The sequence below is a fragment of the Equus caballus genome, chromosome 27 (assembly GCF_041296265.1).
Source record: "Equus caballus isolate H_3958 breed thoroughbred chromosome 27, TB-T2T, whole genome shotgun sequence".
Taxonomy (NCBI): Eukaryota; Metazoa; Chordata; class Mammalia; order Perissodactyla; family Equidae; genus Equus; species Equus caballus.
The window spans coordinates 21,116,602-21,135,456 of record NC_091710.1 but is presented as its reverse complement, the minus strand read 5'-3'; the positions used below and the strand labels follow the sequence as shown (position 1 = coordinate 21,135,456).

The 18,855-nt window shown below is 52.7% G+C and overlaps 1 protein-coding gene across 11 annotated transcripts in view; it reads right to left on the bottom strand.

The window, feature by feature from the left end:
* The window catches only part of ANK1 (ankyrin 1), a 207,559-nt gene extending 204,867 nt beyond the window's left edge, over window positions 1–2,692 (bottom strand). For 6 of the 11 annotated variants that reach the window (XM_014736524.3, XM_005606280.4, XM_014736535.3 and 3 more), the window contains exon 1: window positions 2,420–2,691. In XM_014736524.3, coding sequence (XP_014592010.2) covers window positions 2,420–2,545 — 126 coding nt within the window. In that variant the 5' untranslated portion in view covers window positions 2,546–2,691. Of the gene's footprint in view, window positions 1–2,419 lie in introns of all 11 variants that reach the window. The other 5 variants (XM_014736526.3, XM_070253376.1, XM_014736530.3 and 2 more) reach the window with 1 other exon arrangement.
* Window positions 2,693–18,855: the final 16,163 nt, after the last annotated feature.

The window sequence follows — 18,855 nt, the reverse complement described above, 5'->3', positions numbered from 1 at the left end:
CCCGCTGGGCACCCTCTGCCTTCTCCAGACATTCCCTCCTGCCTCGCTCTGTCTCCCTCCTTCTCGAGGGCCTTCCACCTTCTCACGATTTTGTATTTTGCTACAGATTTTAACTCTCCTCTCTGCGATGGCTCTCAAGAGCATGGCAATGGCTGTGAGAACTCACAGTCATTATGCAACACAAAGGCAGCACCCCATGCCTCACCCCGGACCACATCCCCTCTCACCCAAAGAATCAGCTCTAAGAATTTACGTCATTGCTATCACTTTGAATTAAGATTTCCCTATTATTGTTGTATCAATCACAGTACCCAGGACACCGCATAAAATAATGAAAATCTGTATGGAAGATTTTCCAATGCTTACTGACGCAGTATGCTGTGACCAGCTAGTAAAACGAAATAACACAAGTCGGGAGGAGGGGAATATATCATCATCTAGCCCTCAAAATGGAAATAACGTTTACTAAGAATGGAAGGATTAAGCCCAAAGAAGTAAAAAGAATATTGAAATTGCCACTTGTATGTATGTGTGTTACATACCATCGGGATTCAGAGCTGTATTAAAGGGACTTAGAGTGGAAAGAAGTCAAAGAAGAGTAGAAGGGAGAGTTTTGTTTTGACTATTGCTCAAAAAAATTATTTACAGCATCAGGAGCATCAAGGAAGAAGCTCAAGAGCAAGAAGCAGGAATAAAAACAGTGAGTGAGCAGTTTGGAGAGGATCGGCTTGGCTCCTAAAGCAATCGGCAGGAATGGAAATAGAGAGTACCCCTTCCGAACAAGAAGCTTACATTCATGCCAAGAAAGTGGGTGAGCACCGTCAGCTGTAACCAGACGTCCCCCCATGACTCACAGGATGGGCTCCGGTATTTCAGACCCCAGCAGAAGACTTGATGAGATTCTCTCTCTAAGTGGCACCAACCCAAACTCTGATTCACCATCGGCTTGGGGAAGGCCTCTTTTTCTGTCCTGCTAAAGGAGTGGTGCTTTGGGAAACTATTATTTACACACAAGATGGCAATCCCTCGAGGGAGGAGGGGCTGTCTTTTGAAGAGGTACAGGGAAGCCCGGAGCGCGTGGGTTACTGCGGTTACTCTCGGAGAACATCTCTGGCCCATGTCTCATCTCTACGTAAAGGCTGGATGTGGGTCCAGCTGACCAGCTAGCAAGTGCACTGTGACCCACAGGCAGCCTGTTCCCCACACTCTGCTGTCAACTGCAGGTTCCAAACTTCTTTCTCAGAGAGAGAAAATTTCAGGGAAAAAAATGTTTCCTCTCAACCAAGACCAGTGCCTCTGCTCCGGAACCCCAGGGGCCCATTCCCTGGTGAGGACACTTGCAGGCCATGCCTCACATCAACTTCTTCAGGTTAAAATGGCTCTGCTGAGCTGGAGGTCAGCCCCGTCTCCAGTTCCCAGAATTGCATCCCTGTCCTGCTGGCCTCCTCCACGGGCTCTAAAACAGCTCTGGGCTGGACCCCTGGGCCCAGTGAACCACCCCCTCCCCTCACAATCAAAAGTGTTTCAGACTAAAAGGTGTTTCTCACCAAAGGTGTTTCTAAAGGTGCTTTGAATCAGAGGGAGGAAGACCCCAGACCCAGAAGGGAAGTGTTGAACACACAAATAGTTGCCCTCTGGGGTCTGGGTCCTTGTGGAGGGATATCTTGTCTCCACACGCCTCCAAAAAGGCAGTCCCGTTCTCTGACCAGGTCCCTGGGCCAGGCTGGACAGCACCTCTGTCTGGCTTCCAAAGGAACTTCTCCTCCCGCCATCAGTCGCTCATCTTGAGTGACCCGAACATACGATACTGCCAAACGCCCTGGGGGCATGCCCCTCTGCTGCTGGACCCGGCGGGGTTAGGACAGCTGGGCTTGAGAAAGGTAGGGAAGGGCAGGAGCCCCGCTCCTTCAGACCTGAAAACGATGCTCTCCGCGCCGGAGAGCGGGTCACCGGGGGAGGCGCCGCGCCGAGCAGCCTCCGGAGCCCTAGCCGCCTCTCCCAAACCGGCTTCCTTGGAAAGCCAGGAGAGGCGGCGAGCCGAGCCGGCGCGGAGCAGCCCAGCACCCGGCCGCCCGCCGCGAGGCCGGAAAAGTTCCTCCCGAGCGGAGCGGGCCTGCCGGCATCTGTCCAAGGTGCTGAAAGGTCTCCGCCGGCGGCCGGCCGGCCAGCTGCCGCGCGCCCTCAGCCTCCTGGCCGCCCGCTCCGCCCTTCCAGCCTCCTGCCCTGTCCTCTTCCCGGCCGCACCGAAGCCTCTTCCCTCTTCTCCCGCCCCGCGCCCTCCACTCTCGGGCGGCACCAACTCCGCCGGCGCCCGGGTCCCCTCGCCCCGACCTCGCTCCCGGGTCTGCCAGGCCCCTTCCCCCAGCAGCCACCTCCAGGCGCCTCTGCCGCCGGGCTGTCGCCGCCGCCCCCCTCTTACCTTCTTCTTTCGGTCACGGGAGCGGTTCCTTCGCTTCCTGTTGGATTCCTCCTTCTCCTTCTGCTCTTGGAGGGCCTGCGCCTCGATGTCTTTGATTTTCTTCAGCTGTTTGGCCGCTTGAGCCATGGCGGGTCACGGTGCTCCGGTCCCCGCCTCCCGGACCCCTCACACTTGGCAATCCAGGTGGCGACACCCTCCCGAGGAGGAAGAGAAGGAGTCTCTGCTCGGCGGAGGGGAGCTTCTTTCCCCGCCGCGGGAGGGATGCGGCCGGGTCGGCGGGGGAGGCGGCTGCGAGACGCGCGGAGGGCGAAGCGCGCCGAGGCTGCCCCGCGGTCCCCGGAAGGCGCCTCCCGCCGCGGCCGGAGCTCGCTCGCCGGCGCCCGGGACGGGCTCTGGGCTCGGCCCGCCGCCTCCCTCCCTCCGAGCCTCCCTCCCTCTCCTGCGGCGGCGGCGGCGGCGGCGCAGGGGGCGGGGGCGGGGAGGCGGCTCGTACTGCGGCGAGCGGCGAGCGGCCCGGGAGGAGGCGGACTCCAGCAGTTAACGCAGGGGGGCGCGGGGGCCGCTCGCGGCCGGGGGGCCCGGCCGGCCCGACGAGGCTGGGCGCGCTCGGCGCCCGCGCTGCTGCATTGCGAGCGCCGGCTGCGGGCGGGAGGGCCGGCCGGGCTGCCGCCACTGCAGTGCCACCGCCGCCGCCGCCGCCGCCGGACGCACGGGCCCCCGCGCCGTCGGGTCGAGGAACAAAGCCGCCGGGCCGCCCGGCGTTGGCGGGGCGCCGCCGAGGACCCCGCTGCGGGCGGCCTCGCCGCGCGGGGGGGCGAGGGGCGGCGGCGGCGGGCGGCGGGCCCCGCGCGCGGGCGACCCCGCGGACCAGCGCGCCTGCAAGCGGCGGCGGAAGCGCCGGCATCGCGGGGCGCGGAGGCCGGCGGCGCGGCCGGGGCGGGGGCCGGGCCTGGGGCGCCCCCGGGCGGCGGCTGGGCCCGGGCCCCGCCCACACCAGGCTCCGCGGCGGTCCGGCCGGGGGCGCCGCCGAGGGGCGCGCGGTGCAGGGCTCCCCGGGAAAGAGCCTGTTCCCCCCGCCGCTCGCTTCGAGCTTGATTTGCCCCTTTCGGACCATGTGGACCTTTCATTTGCATATTTACCAATTATAGATAGAAAATGTGTCCAAGATGAAGTGAGCAGTCTTCCTTTCTGCTCTCTCTTGACGGGAGAGGAACCAGGCCTCTGCCTCGGGGACCGCCCACCCCCCGTTCCCGACACTCATACCCCCGCGCCCGGCAGCGCCTGGGCCGGTGTTCAGCTGTAAAGAGCCACACCCCCGGCCGGTGGGGTCACGCAGCCACACACCCAGGCTGCGAGAGGAGAAGGGGCATTAAACTCATCTAACACCCCCTCGCGTGACAGGCGGGGAAACTGAGGCCCCGCTTGGGAACCACTGCCCCTTCAGTCTGCTGCAGCTCCCAACCCACTCCTTCCCCGTGCAGTGGGAAGAAAGCTCTTCGTCCACACAGGGCTAAAGAGGGATTTGCGGAAAACACTACTTAAGAATTGGTGAAAAGTCACTGTGAAATAGTCCGCTTCCGGTGGCCCTCCTAGGCTGAGGGCCTGATGCAGACGTTTAACCAGCCACAGCCCAGAGCCTAGAAAGTAGGACACGGGGACATGACTCTCAAAGGGCTCTGCACTGGGCACCCCCCCCTCCCGGCTTACAGTACACACTTGGGGAGTGGTTGAGTCACCCACCCCTCCTCCAGTCGCCATGCTTTCTCTTTACTGGAACCTTCCCTCTGCATCCCCCCCAGTCTCCCTCCAACCCCCTATCCCGCTCAATCCTCTCCACCTAGATGCTGCCAACAATTAAGGTGCTGGCTGAAACCTTGCTTTGAACGTTGTCCTCTCCCAGAGCTGGGTCCTGGACCCTCTCCTCTCCTCACTCTTCATCAGCAGTGTCCAAGTGGAACATAATGGGAGCCACAAGTCCCAATCCCATATGTAATTTAAATTTTCAAGTAGCCACATTCAAAAAGTTAAAAGAAACTGGTAAAATTAATTTTAAATAATATATTTTATTTCATTGAATATCCAAAATATTTCAACATGCAACCGATTTAAACTTATTAATGAGATATTTCACATTCTTTTATACTAAGTCTTCAAATTTTCTGTGTGTATCTTATACTTAGAGCACATCTGAATTCAGACGAGGCACATTTTAGTTGCTTAAGAGCCGCACGTGACCTGTGGTTATTGTATGGGACAGCCCAGCTCTAGACGCTCTCCCCAGACCAGCTCACCGGTGACCCCAGTTGTACTCAGGCTGCCGCTGAGGCACATGTGTTATCTCCAGCACAGACCTCTCCTGAGTGCAGGCCCTGTGCACCTGTGCTCTCAGCCTCCTACCCAGCATGCCTGCATCCCTACTTGCCATCCGCCAATCCATACCACACACTGCAGTCACATTAATCTTTTCAAAACACAGATCTGATCGTTGTCACTGCTCAGCCTACCATCCTTTTTTGATCCTAGGATGAAGATCAAAAATTTGTATATGGCCTACGAGGCCCTGAAGGATTGGGCTCTTCCGACCACCACCGCCACCACACCTCAAGTCTGGCTAATTCCAGCTCACTCATCAGACAAGGTGGTCTTCCTTTCCTCAGGGAGGCCCTCCTCAAGCCCCAGACTGATGACCCGTCATTCTGACTCCATCTGTGCCTCCTCCGTAGCACCTGCCATCAGTGCAATTTTGCATCAGTGGGATTGTTTTGTCTGATGCCTGCCTTCCCCACTAGACTTTAAGATCCATAAGCGAAGGGACAGTGTCTGGTTTTGCTCACCGCTGTGTCTTCAGTACCTTGCAGGGTGCCTGGCACATGGTAGGGCTCAAAAAGCATGTGTTGAAGAAATCAGCAAATCTCCATTTACTGGCTTAAGGAATAATGATGAGACCAGCTGACACTTACTCAGCACTCTACCGCACCAGGCATTGCCGCCGTCCCACAGAGGGGGATGGGGCACAAGGAGGTTAAGTAACTCATTCAAGGTCACACAGCTGGTCAAGAATGGAGGCAGAATTTGAACCCTAGCAATCTGGCTCCAGAGTGCATATGCTTAACCATCACACTGCACTAAACTACTCCATTTCCTTATCTATAAAAAAGGATACTGAAAAGACTTCCCTTAAAGGATTGTCAAGAGGAGCAGGGGAGAGAGTGAAGGTGAAATGATTGAGTAAAACATCAAGTGCTCTGCTGAACTTTGGTCTTGTGGCAAGCGTGAAGAGGTTGCACAGGTTGGTGTCCAAGGCCCCTTTCAGCCCCAGAATCCTGATTTCTCTTATACGTCTAAATCCTTATAGGAGCCTTTTGAAGATAAAAAATAAAATCTCTGAGAAGCTAAGGGGAAACATTGTCATTAATGAAGAGTAGTTGGTGGGTACGGAGGTACAGCCCTGGTTCCCCCCACATCACTACTAATGGTGGCAGTTCTGGCCCTGGATTTCCTAAAATCCGAAACTCAATAGGGGACAAAATGAAAGTCCTCTCCATGCCCAAGCTTCACTCATAAGGTCATTCTCTTGGATCCTATTATATCTTAAGAAGATTGCAAGCTGAGAAAGAGAAAATGGGATTGTGCTGTCTGGAGGCCTTTGCTCCAACGGGCTGCTCTGGACTCGGGCAGGGGTGATGAGTGGACCACAGCCCCTCTAGCCGACGCCTGGAGGGGCTTCCTTCCTGCCAGTCAGAGGACGGACGACGTTGGGCATCTATGGGGTTCAGAAGATAGTCCTAGACACCCCCATGTCAACAGACAGTAATAATCACCATCTGTCAACAGTCTGCTATGCCCTGGGCACTGCTATTTATTTACATAACATTCATTTCTCATAACAAAAGCCTTGTCGTCCCTGTTTTCACCTGAGGAAGCTGAGTGTGTTGACCTGACTTCCCTGAGGTCACACATCTCATGGGCAGAATCAGAATTCCAGCCCAAGCTGCGTAACTCCAGTCTGACCGAAAGGCCAGCAGATGACCAGTTTCGCCAATGACTCGGGGGCTCCCCTACAGCGCAGAAGTGATAGTAACTACTTGAGTTAGACACATACAATATATCCCCGGGCAGGCAACCAAAGGGCCCGCCTATTCCTCTAACGTTGTAAAACAAAACCCACAGCACTCTGCCCAGCATCGAGGTTGAAGAGACTGCCCCTCTGTGGCCACGAGGGGCCACCTCCTCCACTGCCACAGCCACACCTCTCAACCAGGTGGGAGTGTCAGTCTGTGATCGCTCCTCAGCCTCTTCTTAGGAGCCCCAGAGCCCTCACTCAGCTGTGCAGGGAAGTGGGAAGTGGGAAGTGGCCGTGGGAAGCAAGTTGAAATCCCAGCACAGGAGACAGGCCTTCGAAGGCCCTCCTCTTTCTTTCTTTCTTCCCAGGGACGATTATTACTCCAGTAAATTCTGTATTTCAGTAGGGCCTTTTTATTTAGCTATTAAGCAAAGGGAAGGAATCCACTTTTATATTTTTGCTTTCTTCCCTAAGATTTCCAACTGGTTCCCCCAACCCCATTCTGTTATTATGCATTTACACAACCAGACTGATTTGTGTTCTTAAAAGAAGCATTATTAATAATTAACAAAGCTTCCTGAGATAAAAGCTGCCTCCTGCACTAAATAATATAAATAGCTAAAATATATTGAGTGTACCAGACATTCTTCTGAGCATCTTTAACCCTAATAACAACTCCATGAGGTAGGTGCCATTATCATCATCACCATTTTACAGATGAGGAAACTGAGGCACAGAGAGAATGAATAACTTGTTCAAGATCAATGTTAGTAAGTCATGGGACCTAGGATTTGAACCAAAGAGTCAACCTTTAGAGTCTGCTTTTACTACAATGCTAGAGCTAACCCCCTGGATTGAGGCTCTCCTGTTCCGTCGCTGTGCCCTCAATGCCTTTTAGGAAGGAAGGAGCTGACATGTTACTACTGGGGCCTGGGCCCTCTGAGGACAGAGGCTGTCCCGCTCATTCGTGGGTCCCAGCCATCCAGCCCAGTGCCACACCCCGAGGTGTTCAGTTCAAGTTTGAGCCGGGAAATATCATCCATGAGGCATGAATGCTGAGGGAGAAACAGAAAGGCAAATGGAAAATCAGAGAATCTCAGAATCCAAAGGAATTGCCTTTTCATTTCCCAGCCAGTGCGAGGATTGGATTCTTCTGCCCATTCTCGCATCCCCAGGCCAAATCTCTCCCTGGCAGCCTGCCCAAGGGGGCCCAGTGTCAGCTCCACATGGAGCTAACCCACCTCCCGAGTGTGTACACATCAGCCCTTGCTCTGCCTCTGGCGAGACACAGGAATTATTCAAACCCTTCTCCTCTGACAGCCCTTCAAATATTTGAGGACAGCTTCACTTCTCCCCAACACTGGTCCCAAAGAAGGTCAGGAGCTCTTAGCAAAGGGGAATATTGAGCTCAAGAATTCCTCCTTTCCTGTCCAAGGTTTACACACAAAGGCAATATATCATTCTAATAATTGCATTTTCCAGGGTGGCATTTGAAGAGATAAAAGAGCCAAGGAGTTCAGAGAAAACAGAAAAATAGATGTTTTACTTTGGGATTCTTGGGAAATGCTGGAATAAAACTCATTTATTCACTCAAGCTGGCTGGGCCCTCAGAGCCCATTGGTGACGCATCTAACACTCTCCTATCTGCCCTTCTAAACCTCAAGCGCCGCCCCCTCCTCTCTCCTTTGCCATTCTCAACAGACGCCATTGTCTTCCCTCACAGGGGAAATGGAGGCCGCCAGCTTGGATGTCCTCAGCGCCCTCGCCGTCCTCACCATTCACACTTGTCTACACCCACCCTCTTGTCAGTGCTTTTCCTTTGCTTTACTCTGGATCTCACCTCCTCAGAAAATGCAGCCATCAGTCCTCCCTTCCCTTGCCAGATCTCCATTGCATTCCTCTCCACCAGCTCCTCTCACTTGGTCAGTAGACTCCCCCCACTCCCAGACTGTGTGGTGACCTCTCCCTTCCCTCCACAGCCAAGCCGCCAGAAAGCTTGCTTGATGCTTCCTCACCCGCTCGCTCCTCAGCCTGATCCTGTCCCCACACCAGAGAACCTATAGTCACATTCCTGTCTTGAATTTAACTCCCTGGCGCATTTGGCCTCGTTGCATACTTCCCTGGGTTCAGAGACCGCCCCCCCCCCCCTCGTTCTCCTCCTGTGTCCTGAATGCCCTTTTTAGGGCTCATTAATGAAAGTTCTGTCCTGGCCCTTTCTCGGTTTCTCCATGATCCCAGCCATTGCTTCAACTAGCACCCACATGCCAGTGACACTGAGTCTGTAACTCCAGAGTTGACCTCTCTCCTAAGACCGAGACAAGCAGTGAACCGAGGCCTCCAGACAGCACCATGAGAAGTTGCCATCATCCTCACCCCTCCTGGCATCTCAGTGCCCAGTTGATGGCACTGCCATTCGCCCATTCCCCAGAGCTGGAGATCTGGGGTCCCATGACGCTCCGTTCGTCCTCTCCTTTACTCGCCCCCCAATCCCACTAGATTCCAAGTCTTTCTTCAAAACTAGTTCTCAAATTTGAGTGTGCCTTCAAATCATCTAAGGATCTTATTAAAATGCAGATTCTGACTCAGTAGGGATGGATGGATGCAAGAATGGCCCCTACCCTCTGCCCCTCCGTGTACATGACAATTTAATATGTACACCCTGGGTAACACCACCCAGACCAAGCTGGGGAATGTTTTCAGCACCGCAGCTGCTCCCTCTTACCTCCTCCCCACGAGTGCCCCTCCCCAAAGTCAAGCTCCCTCTGACCTCTATCACCTTAGATTACCTTTGCCTAGGTTTAAACTTCATAGAGATGGAATCATACAATATGTACCCTTTTGTAAAGGACTTCCTTCACTCAACATTATGTCTAAGAGATTTATCCATGTTGTTGCATATATCTGCAGTTTGCTCTTTTCCATTACTGTGTAGTATTCCGTGGTATGAATATGCAACAATTTATTTATCCATTCTCATGTTGATAGGCATGGACTGTTTCCACTTTGAGGCTGCTATGAATAAAGCTGCTATGGACATAGCATTCACATGCACTTCTTTTGGTAGACAGGACTCATTTTTGTTGGGTATATGCTCAGGAGAGAAATTGCTGGGTCATAAAGCATACATGTATTTTTCTTTATTAGGTACTACAAAACACTTTTCCAAAGTTGTTATACCAGTTTACATTCCCACTGGCAAGGTACGAAAATTCTGGTTGTTCCACATCCTCACCAGCACTCGGTATTAGCATTGGTTTTGAGTTTAGCCTTTCCACTGAGTGAGCAGTGCTAGCCTACAGCGGATTGAGTCTGCATTTTCTGATGACTAAAGAAGTTGTGCACCTCTTATGTGCTTATTGGCCATTTTAATATTCCTCTTTCCTAACACTTCTTGAGTTTTGCTAATATTTTAATTGGATTGAAGATATTTTCCTAATCACATTCCATCCAATGAGCTCCTCACTCTCACCCTACTCTGATGCCCCTCCCGTAGCTCCTGAGGTAGTGGCGGGGCATCCCTCCCCAGCAGTGACGCACCTGCCAGTCCCGCCACCCCCAGCCCAGCCTCCACGCCGCCCCAGGCTCACCTCCTCGGCTGCCTCACTGTGGCGTCCCCCAGGGCTGCTGGAATCAGTGCGGCACACTAGAAGCTTGAGCAGAAAGACTGATCGTCTCGTGTTCTCGAGGCGAGAAGTCCAAGATCAAGGTGTGGCCGCGTCTGTCCCCTCCGAGGCTGTAAGGGAAGACTGTCCCAGGCCTCTCCTGGCTTCTCGTAGCTCAGGTATTCCTTGGCTTGGAGATGGCCTTCTCCCTTTCTCCTCACTCTGTCTTCCCTGTGTATGTGTCTGTCTCTGTGTCCAAACCTCCCCTTTTTAGAAGGACGCCTGAGTCCTCTTGGAATAGGGCCCACCCTAAGGACCTCATCTTAACTTGATCACCAGCAAAGACCCTTCTTCATGCATTACCCACTAGTCCCAGGGCCGCTGTCACAGGTAATTCACAGGATGAGGACTGCAACATCCTGCTGGGGACACAATTCAACTCATAACATTCACTTCCCCCCTTTATTAAAAACCTCCGGCGGCTTCTTCTGTCACCTGCTGAATGAAGTAAAGGGTCCCTCAGAGTGACTTCCAAGGCCTCCCACAGCCTGGCCTCTCTCAGGCTTCCAGTCTCCTCGCCCACACCCCTTGCTCCAGCATCAGCAGAGGGCTTACTGTCGCCCAGCCCCCCAGCTCCGTGTTCGCACTAACTCAGCTCCCTCTGCCTGGACGGCCCTGCTCCTCCCTTCCCTGCCCGCCCCTCCCTCCATGCTGTTCCACCCAGCCCTGCAGGTGCAGGCCCTGAAGAGCCCGTCCCGACCCCTCATTGTCAGAATCCACCAGGCTCCAGGCACGCTGTTGTTAGGACCTCTAGCACAAAAGTCGGCCGTGTACCTGCCCACCTCCCTCTGTCCTACTGCCACTCTCAGTTCAGCTCAAGTTCACCCTCATACCTGCCGCGTTTGCCCACAGAGCAATGACTGACCTCTTGCTGGGCACCAGGCACTGGTGCTGAGCGCTGAGCGCTGTGTTCATCGTCTCCTTCAATCCTCAAATTAAAAAAAAGAGACAACAGGCCCAAAGTGGAGTCACTTGTGCTCAGCCCACATCACCAAACTGAGATTTAATGCCTAAGCTAACTGTAGCGCTGGCTCTCCCGGGGACGTCATCCTAACGAGCCAGCCCGGAATTTCCTGGTAGCACTACTGAAGTCATCCTCCTGAAAGACCCATGCCGCCCCCCGCGGAAGGTGATCTTGCCTGAAACAGTCGGTCCTTTGCTAGAATAACTTCCTTGTCTCGCCTCGCCTCCTTCTGCCTGAGGAAGTCTCGCATTTTGTCCAGCTCCTTAGAGCTCCTTTCTGTCTGCTGGATGGGGTGCTGCCTGAGCCGTGGCCTGTTGAATACAGCCAACAAGACCTTTAGATTCATTCAGTTGAATTTGGTTTTTAACCCGAGTCACAAGGAATTGTGGCACAGAGCACAGGGCAGTGAGCTGTCAGCACCACCCCCAGTGAGGGCACCACCAGGACTGGACGGTGGTGGTTCGTCTGTGTCCCTACAAACCTTTTGCATCTGATTGCAGGGGCTTCCAAGCCCACCTGAGGTTCTGAGAGACTGAAGCCAGAGGGCAAAGACCCTGGGGGCACGGCAGTTCCCAGTGGGATGAGGGAGACAGTCAGCAGAAGAGCTGAGAAGAAGGCCTGAGGACGAGCCGAGCTGGGTCAAGTGGCTCAGCTGAGCGGAGGACAGCATCCGGGAACCCGGAGGGACAGCCCCGCGGCTCAGTCACCTACAAGGCCCAGAGCACCTAGCACAGGGTTTGGCACCAAATATGTGTCAGTAAGTGTCTGCTGGGTGAAGAGAGATGGGGGGTCAGGAGAGGGAAGAAGATAAAGGCCTTTATGGCCTTGAGAGACCTAGTCAAATTTCCTGATTCAAAATAGGGCCCCCACCCTACTTTAAATTCTTTGTAGTTTTTCAACATTCCTTGCCCTCGTGTTAGCCTTGGCCACCTCTGGTTCCTCTCCCTTCCTCTCCCCTAACCTGACTCTTCCAGGCCTTTACCCATCACTCTCGGGTCAGTTCTTTGTCCCAACTGACTTAGCCTGCCAGGGCATTCTGCACAGCTGATGACTCTGCTCTGCAAGCAGAGAATTCCCTTGGCTTCCAAGGTGTCAGCCTGGTTTCCTCCGACCTTTCTGGCTGCTCCTCCTTGCCTCCCTGCCTTTCTTCACCGGACGTCCCCTGGGCTGGTCCCTGGACCACTCTCTCCCTCTTCCCACACTCTAGGTGCCCCATTGCCTTGTGGGGTTAGGTACATCTGTCTGCCAATGACTCCCACGTGTGCTTCTTCAGGCTGCTCTCCCCTGAACGCAGGTCCAGTGTCCAGCTATGGGCACGGCGTCCCCGTTTGCATTCCTAAGCAGGTACTCTAGGGCCAGACGCCCAAAGCTGAGTCCCGGACATCTCCCCACACCCTGATCCTCCCAGAGTCCTGCTCCTCCCAGGTAATGGCGACTCCATTCCTCCAGTCGCTCAGAACAGAAACATTGGAGCTCTCCTGACTCTTCTCTTTCTATCACATTCCACATGTGATCTGTCAGGCAATCCTACCGGCTCTGCCTTCAAAATATATCCAGAATTCAACCATTTCTTAGCAACCCCTCAGCCCCACTGTACCCAAGCCACCACCATCTCTCCTCCGAAGTACTAGACAGCCCCCTAGCTGGGTTCCCCGCTTCCTCCCTTGCCTACCCAACATCTATTCTCCAGTCAGCAGTCAGAACGCTTGTGTTAAAATATAGGTCAGATCAGGTCACACTTCTCTGTTCAAAACCCTCCAACAGTTTCCCACCTCAGAGGAAAAGCCAAAGCTGCCCCCCCCCCAACATTCTGTTACCTCTCTGACCTCTCCCACTCCACTGTTGAGCCACATGGGGCATATCCCTGCCTCAGGGCCTTTGCACCTGCTGACCGCCTCACCCCCTTTACACCCATCTGCTTGGTTCATTCCCTTGCTTTCTTCTGATCTCTACTCAAAAGTTACTTTCTCAGTGAGGTCTTTGCATTAGTCTGCTCGGGCCGCCATGACAAAGTACCACAGGCTGGGTGACTTAAACAACAGACATTTATTTTCTCAACTCTGGAGACTGGAAGTCTGAGATCAAGGTGTTGGCAGAGTTGGTTCCTTCTGAGGCCTCTCTCCTGGGCTAACAGACGGCCGTCTTCTCCCTGTGTCCTCACGTGGTCCTCCCTCTGTGTGTCCTCATCTCCTCTTCTTAGAAGGTCACCAGTCATAGTGGATTACGGCCCACCCTAATTATCTCATTGTAGCTTAATTACCTCTTTTTTATTGTTATTACTTTGTGTGTGTGAGGAAGATTGTCGCTGAGCTAACATCTGTTGCCAATCTTCCTCTATTTTATGTGGGTCTGAGGAGCAGCATGGCCTGAGGAGCAGGGCTGGGTCCCCCCCCAGGATCCGAACCTGCGAACCCCGGGCGCCAAAGCGGAGCCTACGGACTTAACCGCTACTGACTGCTGTGCCACCAGGCCGCGCCTTAGTGACCTCCTTAAACACCCTATCTCCAAACGGAGACATATTCTGAGATACTGGGGCTTAGAGCTTCAACATAAGAATTTGGGGGGACACAATTCAGCCCGTGACAGTCTTCCCTGACCACTTTATCTAAAATTTCATCCTGCTCCAACGCACAACCTTCATTTCTCTCTTTCCTGCTTCTATTTTGCTCCTTAGCACTTGTCACGGTCTGTCACCCCGTGTGTTTTAATGATGTAGAGTGTTCCTCGTCTGTTTCCCCCCCTCTGGAATGGAAGCCCCACGAGAGCAGGAGTGTATGTTGTGTTCCCTGCAGCACTCCCCGGGCCTCTAACAGAGCCTGGTACGTGGCCGGCACCATGCAGCATTAACACATATAATTAATAAATATGCAATGAATGAATTAAAGCCACAACTGTTTGCAAGGCCTCCAAACATCCTGGGGCTCATATTTCTTTCTCTGATTATTTTTATTAAAGATTTTTTAATGAGCTTTGCAAATGAACTCAGCGTCTGAGGCACTGCCGTCATTGCCACCAGCTTTTGCTCGTTTATCAGCACACTGGCTTCTCCCTGGTACCTTTCCCTCGATCCAACTGCAAAAGGCCTTTTCGTTTCTTAACCTCTTTTTGGCACCAGAAGGCATGTAGTTTTTTTCCTTCGTGCCCTTCTGTTTGGTATTTAAAAACATACCCTGAGAGGCATCCATGCAGCTCTTTTTCCTCCAGTGAATTTTCTGTAATTGTGGGCCTTTCTTTGAGAAGACTCAAAATCTAAAAAGTCCAAAATGCCACAGAAGTCGACTAAAGAAAGGGGGATCACTTTCCAAAAGATCCCTTTGTAAAAATTCTTTGCCTCTTAGGGATTTGGGGCGCACTTCCTTGACGGTGGTTTTCCCCCCGGGCGTCGCCGGTGTGGACGGTCGCCCGCATCTTCCCTCCAATTCGTGAGCCTGCCAGCCTGCCCCACGGCGGAGACAGCTCCCTGGCGTGTCTTTGGTGAAAGGCCTTTTCCTGACCTTTTCATTTTTCCCCCTAGAATTTTTAAATGGCTCCCCTGGGCTCCCAGTTTTGGAGTCAAGGGCTTGTGGATAACAGGGCAGCAGGGCAGTGATTTGGGTTAACGAGGAGGAGTCGGGGGAGGGGTCCTGTCCACACGCTCTGCTCCCCAGAGCCCGGTGCCCCTCGTGGCCTCCTTGGATCTACTTGTGACAGATGGGAAAGGCGTACCACAGAATGGGCTTAAAGGATTTCGCAGACAGTCCCCCTTGTCTCCCAGGATTTCACAGTCGCGAACATGGACAGGGCTGCTGATGCAAGCCCAGGACGGCGGATGCAGAAGCACCTGCAAGGGCCTCTCACCCTCCTATTGCAGATGAGGAAACTGAGGTTCAGGGAGGGGGTGTGACTTGCCCGAGGCCACCCAGGGGTGCCTGGAGGGACCAGGAGAGAAGACCAGGTTTCCCTGAGACATCCTGGATGGGGGCTCCAGGGGCCGTGGAGCTCAAGGGAGGAGACAGCGCTCTGCAGGCAGCCAAGGGGGGTGTCGGGTTGAGGGCTCCCGCCCACTTGGAGCTCACCTGAGTGCGCACCACCAGTGTGGGCACAGCCCGAGGTCCTGCCCCAACAGAGAGCAACACAGGTGGCCAGAGGGGCCTGGGCAGAGGTGCCATGGGCCAAGAACACTCCCCCGCTGCACAGGTGGCCGGGAAACGGCCCTGCCCGGGGACGGATGGGGAAGGGACAGGGACTGTGGTGGAGGACGCTCGTGGTGCGCCGCCGTGTCCAGGCGGTCTGCAGCAGTGGGCAGCGGGAGAGGGCAGCGGGCGCTCTTCCTGGCGGGGACCCCCTGGGTTGGGGGCCCGGGGCTGGTGTGTTGAATTAAGAATGTGCGGATGACGACCTGCTGAATGAGGAGGCGCCCACGTGGGGGAGCACCTGAGCTCCCACTTCGCGGAAGTGAAAACCCGGGTCATTTTGATTGAAGGTGCTGTTTCAATACAGTCACACAAAGGAAGTCAATCACCCCATCTATTACTTACAGATCCTAGAAATGGGGGTGAGGGGGTGCCCACTGAGCCGGGCGGAGGGCAGTCCTCCTACCCCAGGTCAGGAGATAGAGACCAGGGTAGCACGAGCCTACGACTTATAAGGTGGTTGGCGCCGAGGTCACTAACTTTCATGGGCTGAACTCTAAGTGGTTACTTTCAAGGTAACCCTGGAAAAGCAAAGCAGGAACTTAGAGGGCCCCCTGAGCTCGGGTCTTATCTAAATGTCCAGACTCTGGGTGTGAGCAGGTTGGCATACTGTGAAATGCCTAGGCAGCAACTCAAAATAGCTGTTTTATCATCACACCGCCCGAGAATCTGCTGTGTGACTCGAACAAGTGACTCACTCAGCCTCAGCACTGGGGGAGCAGCTCCTCGGGTCTCAGTTGTCTTGTCCCTTCACTGCTGTATCTTCAGCCTAGTCCAGTGTCTGGCATAGAACTCAGCAAATGTTTGTTGAGTGAATGAATGAGACCTATTTCCAGACCCCAAATCACACACAGCCTCAAAATGACAGTCAAGTCATGTGACCACAGGCAGGCCGCCTAACCTCCCAGGATCCCAGCTCCCTCGTCTCTAAAATGAGATGCTCTGCAAGGTCCCTTCTACCTCGAATATTCTCAGATTCTCTGAAGTTCTCCAAATTAAAAATAAATTTCTCATCTAGTAAGACCAAACATAATTGCCCAATACTTTGTGTAGACATGTAGACATCTACAGAAATATATAGAGAGATCTCTCTCAACATGAAGAGTTTAAACGTAAGCTGTGTCTAAACGTCAGCTGCCAAGTATTCTGTTTAACCTTTAAGCACAGGTCTGGTTTTGTTCCTAAATGAGCAAACGGTGAAGGCCCCTGGGTGAACAGGCAGCCCTGAGAGAAGAAAGGCAAGGCCAGTGAGGGGTGGAGGGTGAGGGCCGGCTGCCACCTTAAAGGCATTTCAGAGGAAAGGAGGCAGGAAGCCAAGTAGGACAGAAGAAAGAGAAAATGGACAAGAAAAACACAAGTGAGAAGAGGGAGAGAAATGAAAGCCAATGTGAAGGGCAGGGAGACTTCTAGAGCCAGAGAATTTGACAGATTTCACAGGCAGGGGTCACTTCCTTCATTCGTGTTCTTCTTGAGCATGTCTGTTGCATCGGCCTGTGCAAAGCAAATGTCCTGTGGCATTTAGCCCTGCGCTCCCGCCAGCAGCTGAGTAGAAGAAACCCAGAGGCCACAGGAGAAAGTGAGAGAGGGCTGAGCAAGCCTACAGGCCTACTGGAAACATTTCCATAAAATGGAAACTATGCCACCTTTACAAAGAACGCGGCAATTCCGTAGTAGGGATCTAGACAGAGAACTTCTCTGAGACAGAGCGAGTGAGAAAAAGAGGAACAGTGTTGATGGCAGGCTTTCACCCAGGTAACAAAAAAAGAGAGTAGAGCCCCATGAGAGAGCCACACACATATTCACAGACAGCCGTGTCTACGCCTGGATATACATAGAAAAGTCTGGAATGACTCCAGGGAATCCTTACAGATGCTGTCCTTGGGGGAGGGACGGAGGAGTTGGGGGAAGAGAGGCATGTAACTTTCATTGCGTACACACCTTTCTATGCAGTTTTAATTCTTTAATGTGTGGATGTCTTACTTTATTTACAGTTAATTACTAGTTAACTGCTACTAAAAATGTCATTTTTAGGCTCTTCTTCGGTGGTTCTGGTTTTTCCTGCCCCTCTCTCCTGGAGAGTCTCAGTTCCCTCCTTGCAGGCCCTTGACGAAGGACTCGTGTGCGTGCCAGCCTAAATCTAGTTAAGATGTTTCCGTTTCTTTTCTTTTCTTCCATATTTCTCCTTCATGGGAGCACTGTCAGCAGCTTTGAAGCTCTTCTCCCATCCGTCCTTTGACCCTGCTCTGCCAGGTGGCAGACGCACCTTCCTCGGGCACACAGGCCCTTGAGATGCCCCCAGACCTGCAATCAGGGCTCTCTGAGAAGACTTACAAAGAAAAACTTAATCCCTAGCTCTCCTTTGTTGGGTCTTTCATTTCTCTTTTTTTAGAAATTGTAACACACATAAAATTTCACCATTTTAAGCATTTTTAAGTGTACTGTGGCATTAAGTGTATTCACACTGTGTGAAATCATCACCTCCATCCATCTCCAGAACTTTTTTATCTTCCCAAACTGGAACTCTGTCCCCATTAAACACCAACTCCCCATTGCCACTCCCCCAGCCCCTGGAACCTCCATTCTACTTTCTGTCTCTACGAATTTGACTGCTCTAGGTACTTCATATGTGTGGAATCAATATTTGTCCTTTTGTGTCTCGCTTATTTCATTCAGCATAATGTCCTCAAGTTTCATTCATATTGTAGCATGTCAAAATTTCCCTTTTTTTTTTTAACCTTTTTGTTTCTTTTTGTGGAAGATTGGCCCTGAGCTAACATCTGCTGCCAATATTCCTCTTTTTGCTTGAGGAAAATTGTTGCTGAGCTAACATCTGTGCCAATCTTCCTCTATTTTATGTGGGACGCTGCCACAGCATGGCTTGATGAGTGGCACTAGGTCCACACCTGGGATCCGAACCTGCAAACCCTGGGCCACCAAAGTGGAGCACGTGGACTTAACCACTATGCCACCAGGCTGGCCACTCAAAATTTCCTTTCTCTTTAAGGCTGAGTAATATTCCATTGTGTGTATACACCCCCTTTGTCCATTCATTCATCAATGGGCACTTGGATTGCTTTCACTTTTTGGCTATTGTGAATAATGCTGCTATGAACAAGGTATGCAACTATCTCTTGTTTTTAAATCAAATCTAGTGAGGTATAATTTATATACAACAAAATTTATCCATTTTACATGTGTGCTTTGATTAACCTTGACTAGATGCAGAACATTTTTATCACCTCAAGAAGTCCCATGTGACTCTTTGCAGTCAATCCCTTCCCCCAGCACCTCAGCAACCACTCACCTGCCTTCTGTCACTATGGGTTAGTTTGCCATTTCTAGAATTTTACATAAAAGGAATGAGACAGAAAGTGCTCTTTTGAACCTGGCTTCTTTTGCTCAGCACAGTGTTTGGAGATTCAGCTCTGTTGTCACACATCGATAGTTTCTCCTCTGTTGCAGAGTTAGGCTCCCATTGCATGGATCCACCACGTTTGCTCATCCGCTCAACAGCTGATGAGCACTGGGTTCTTTCCAGCGTGGGGCACTTGTGAATCAAGCTGCTAGGAATATTT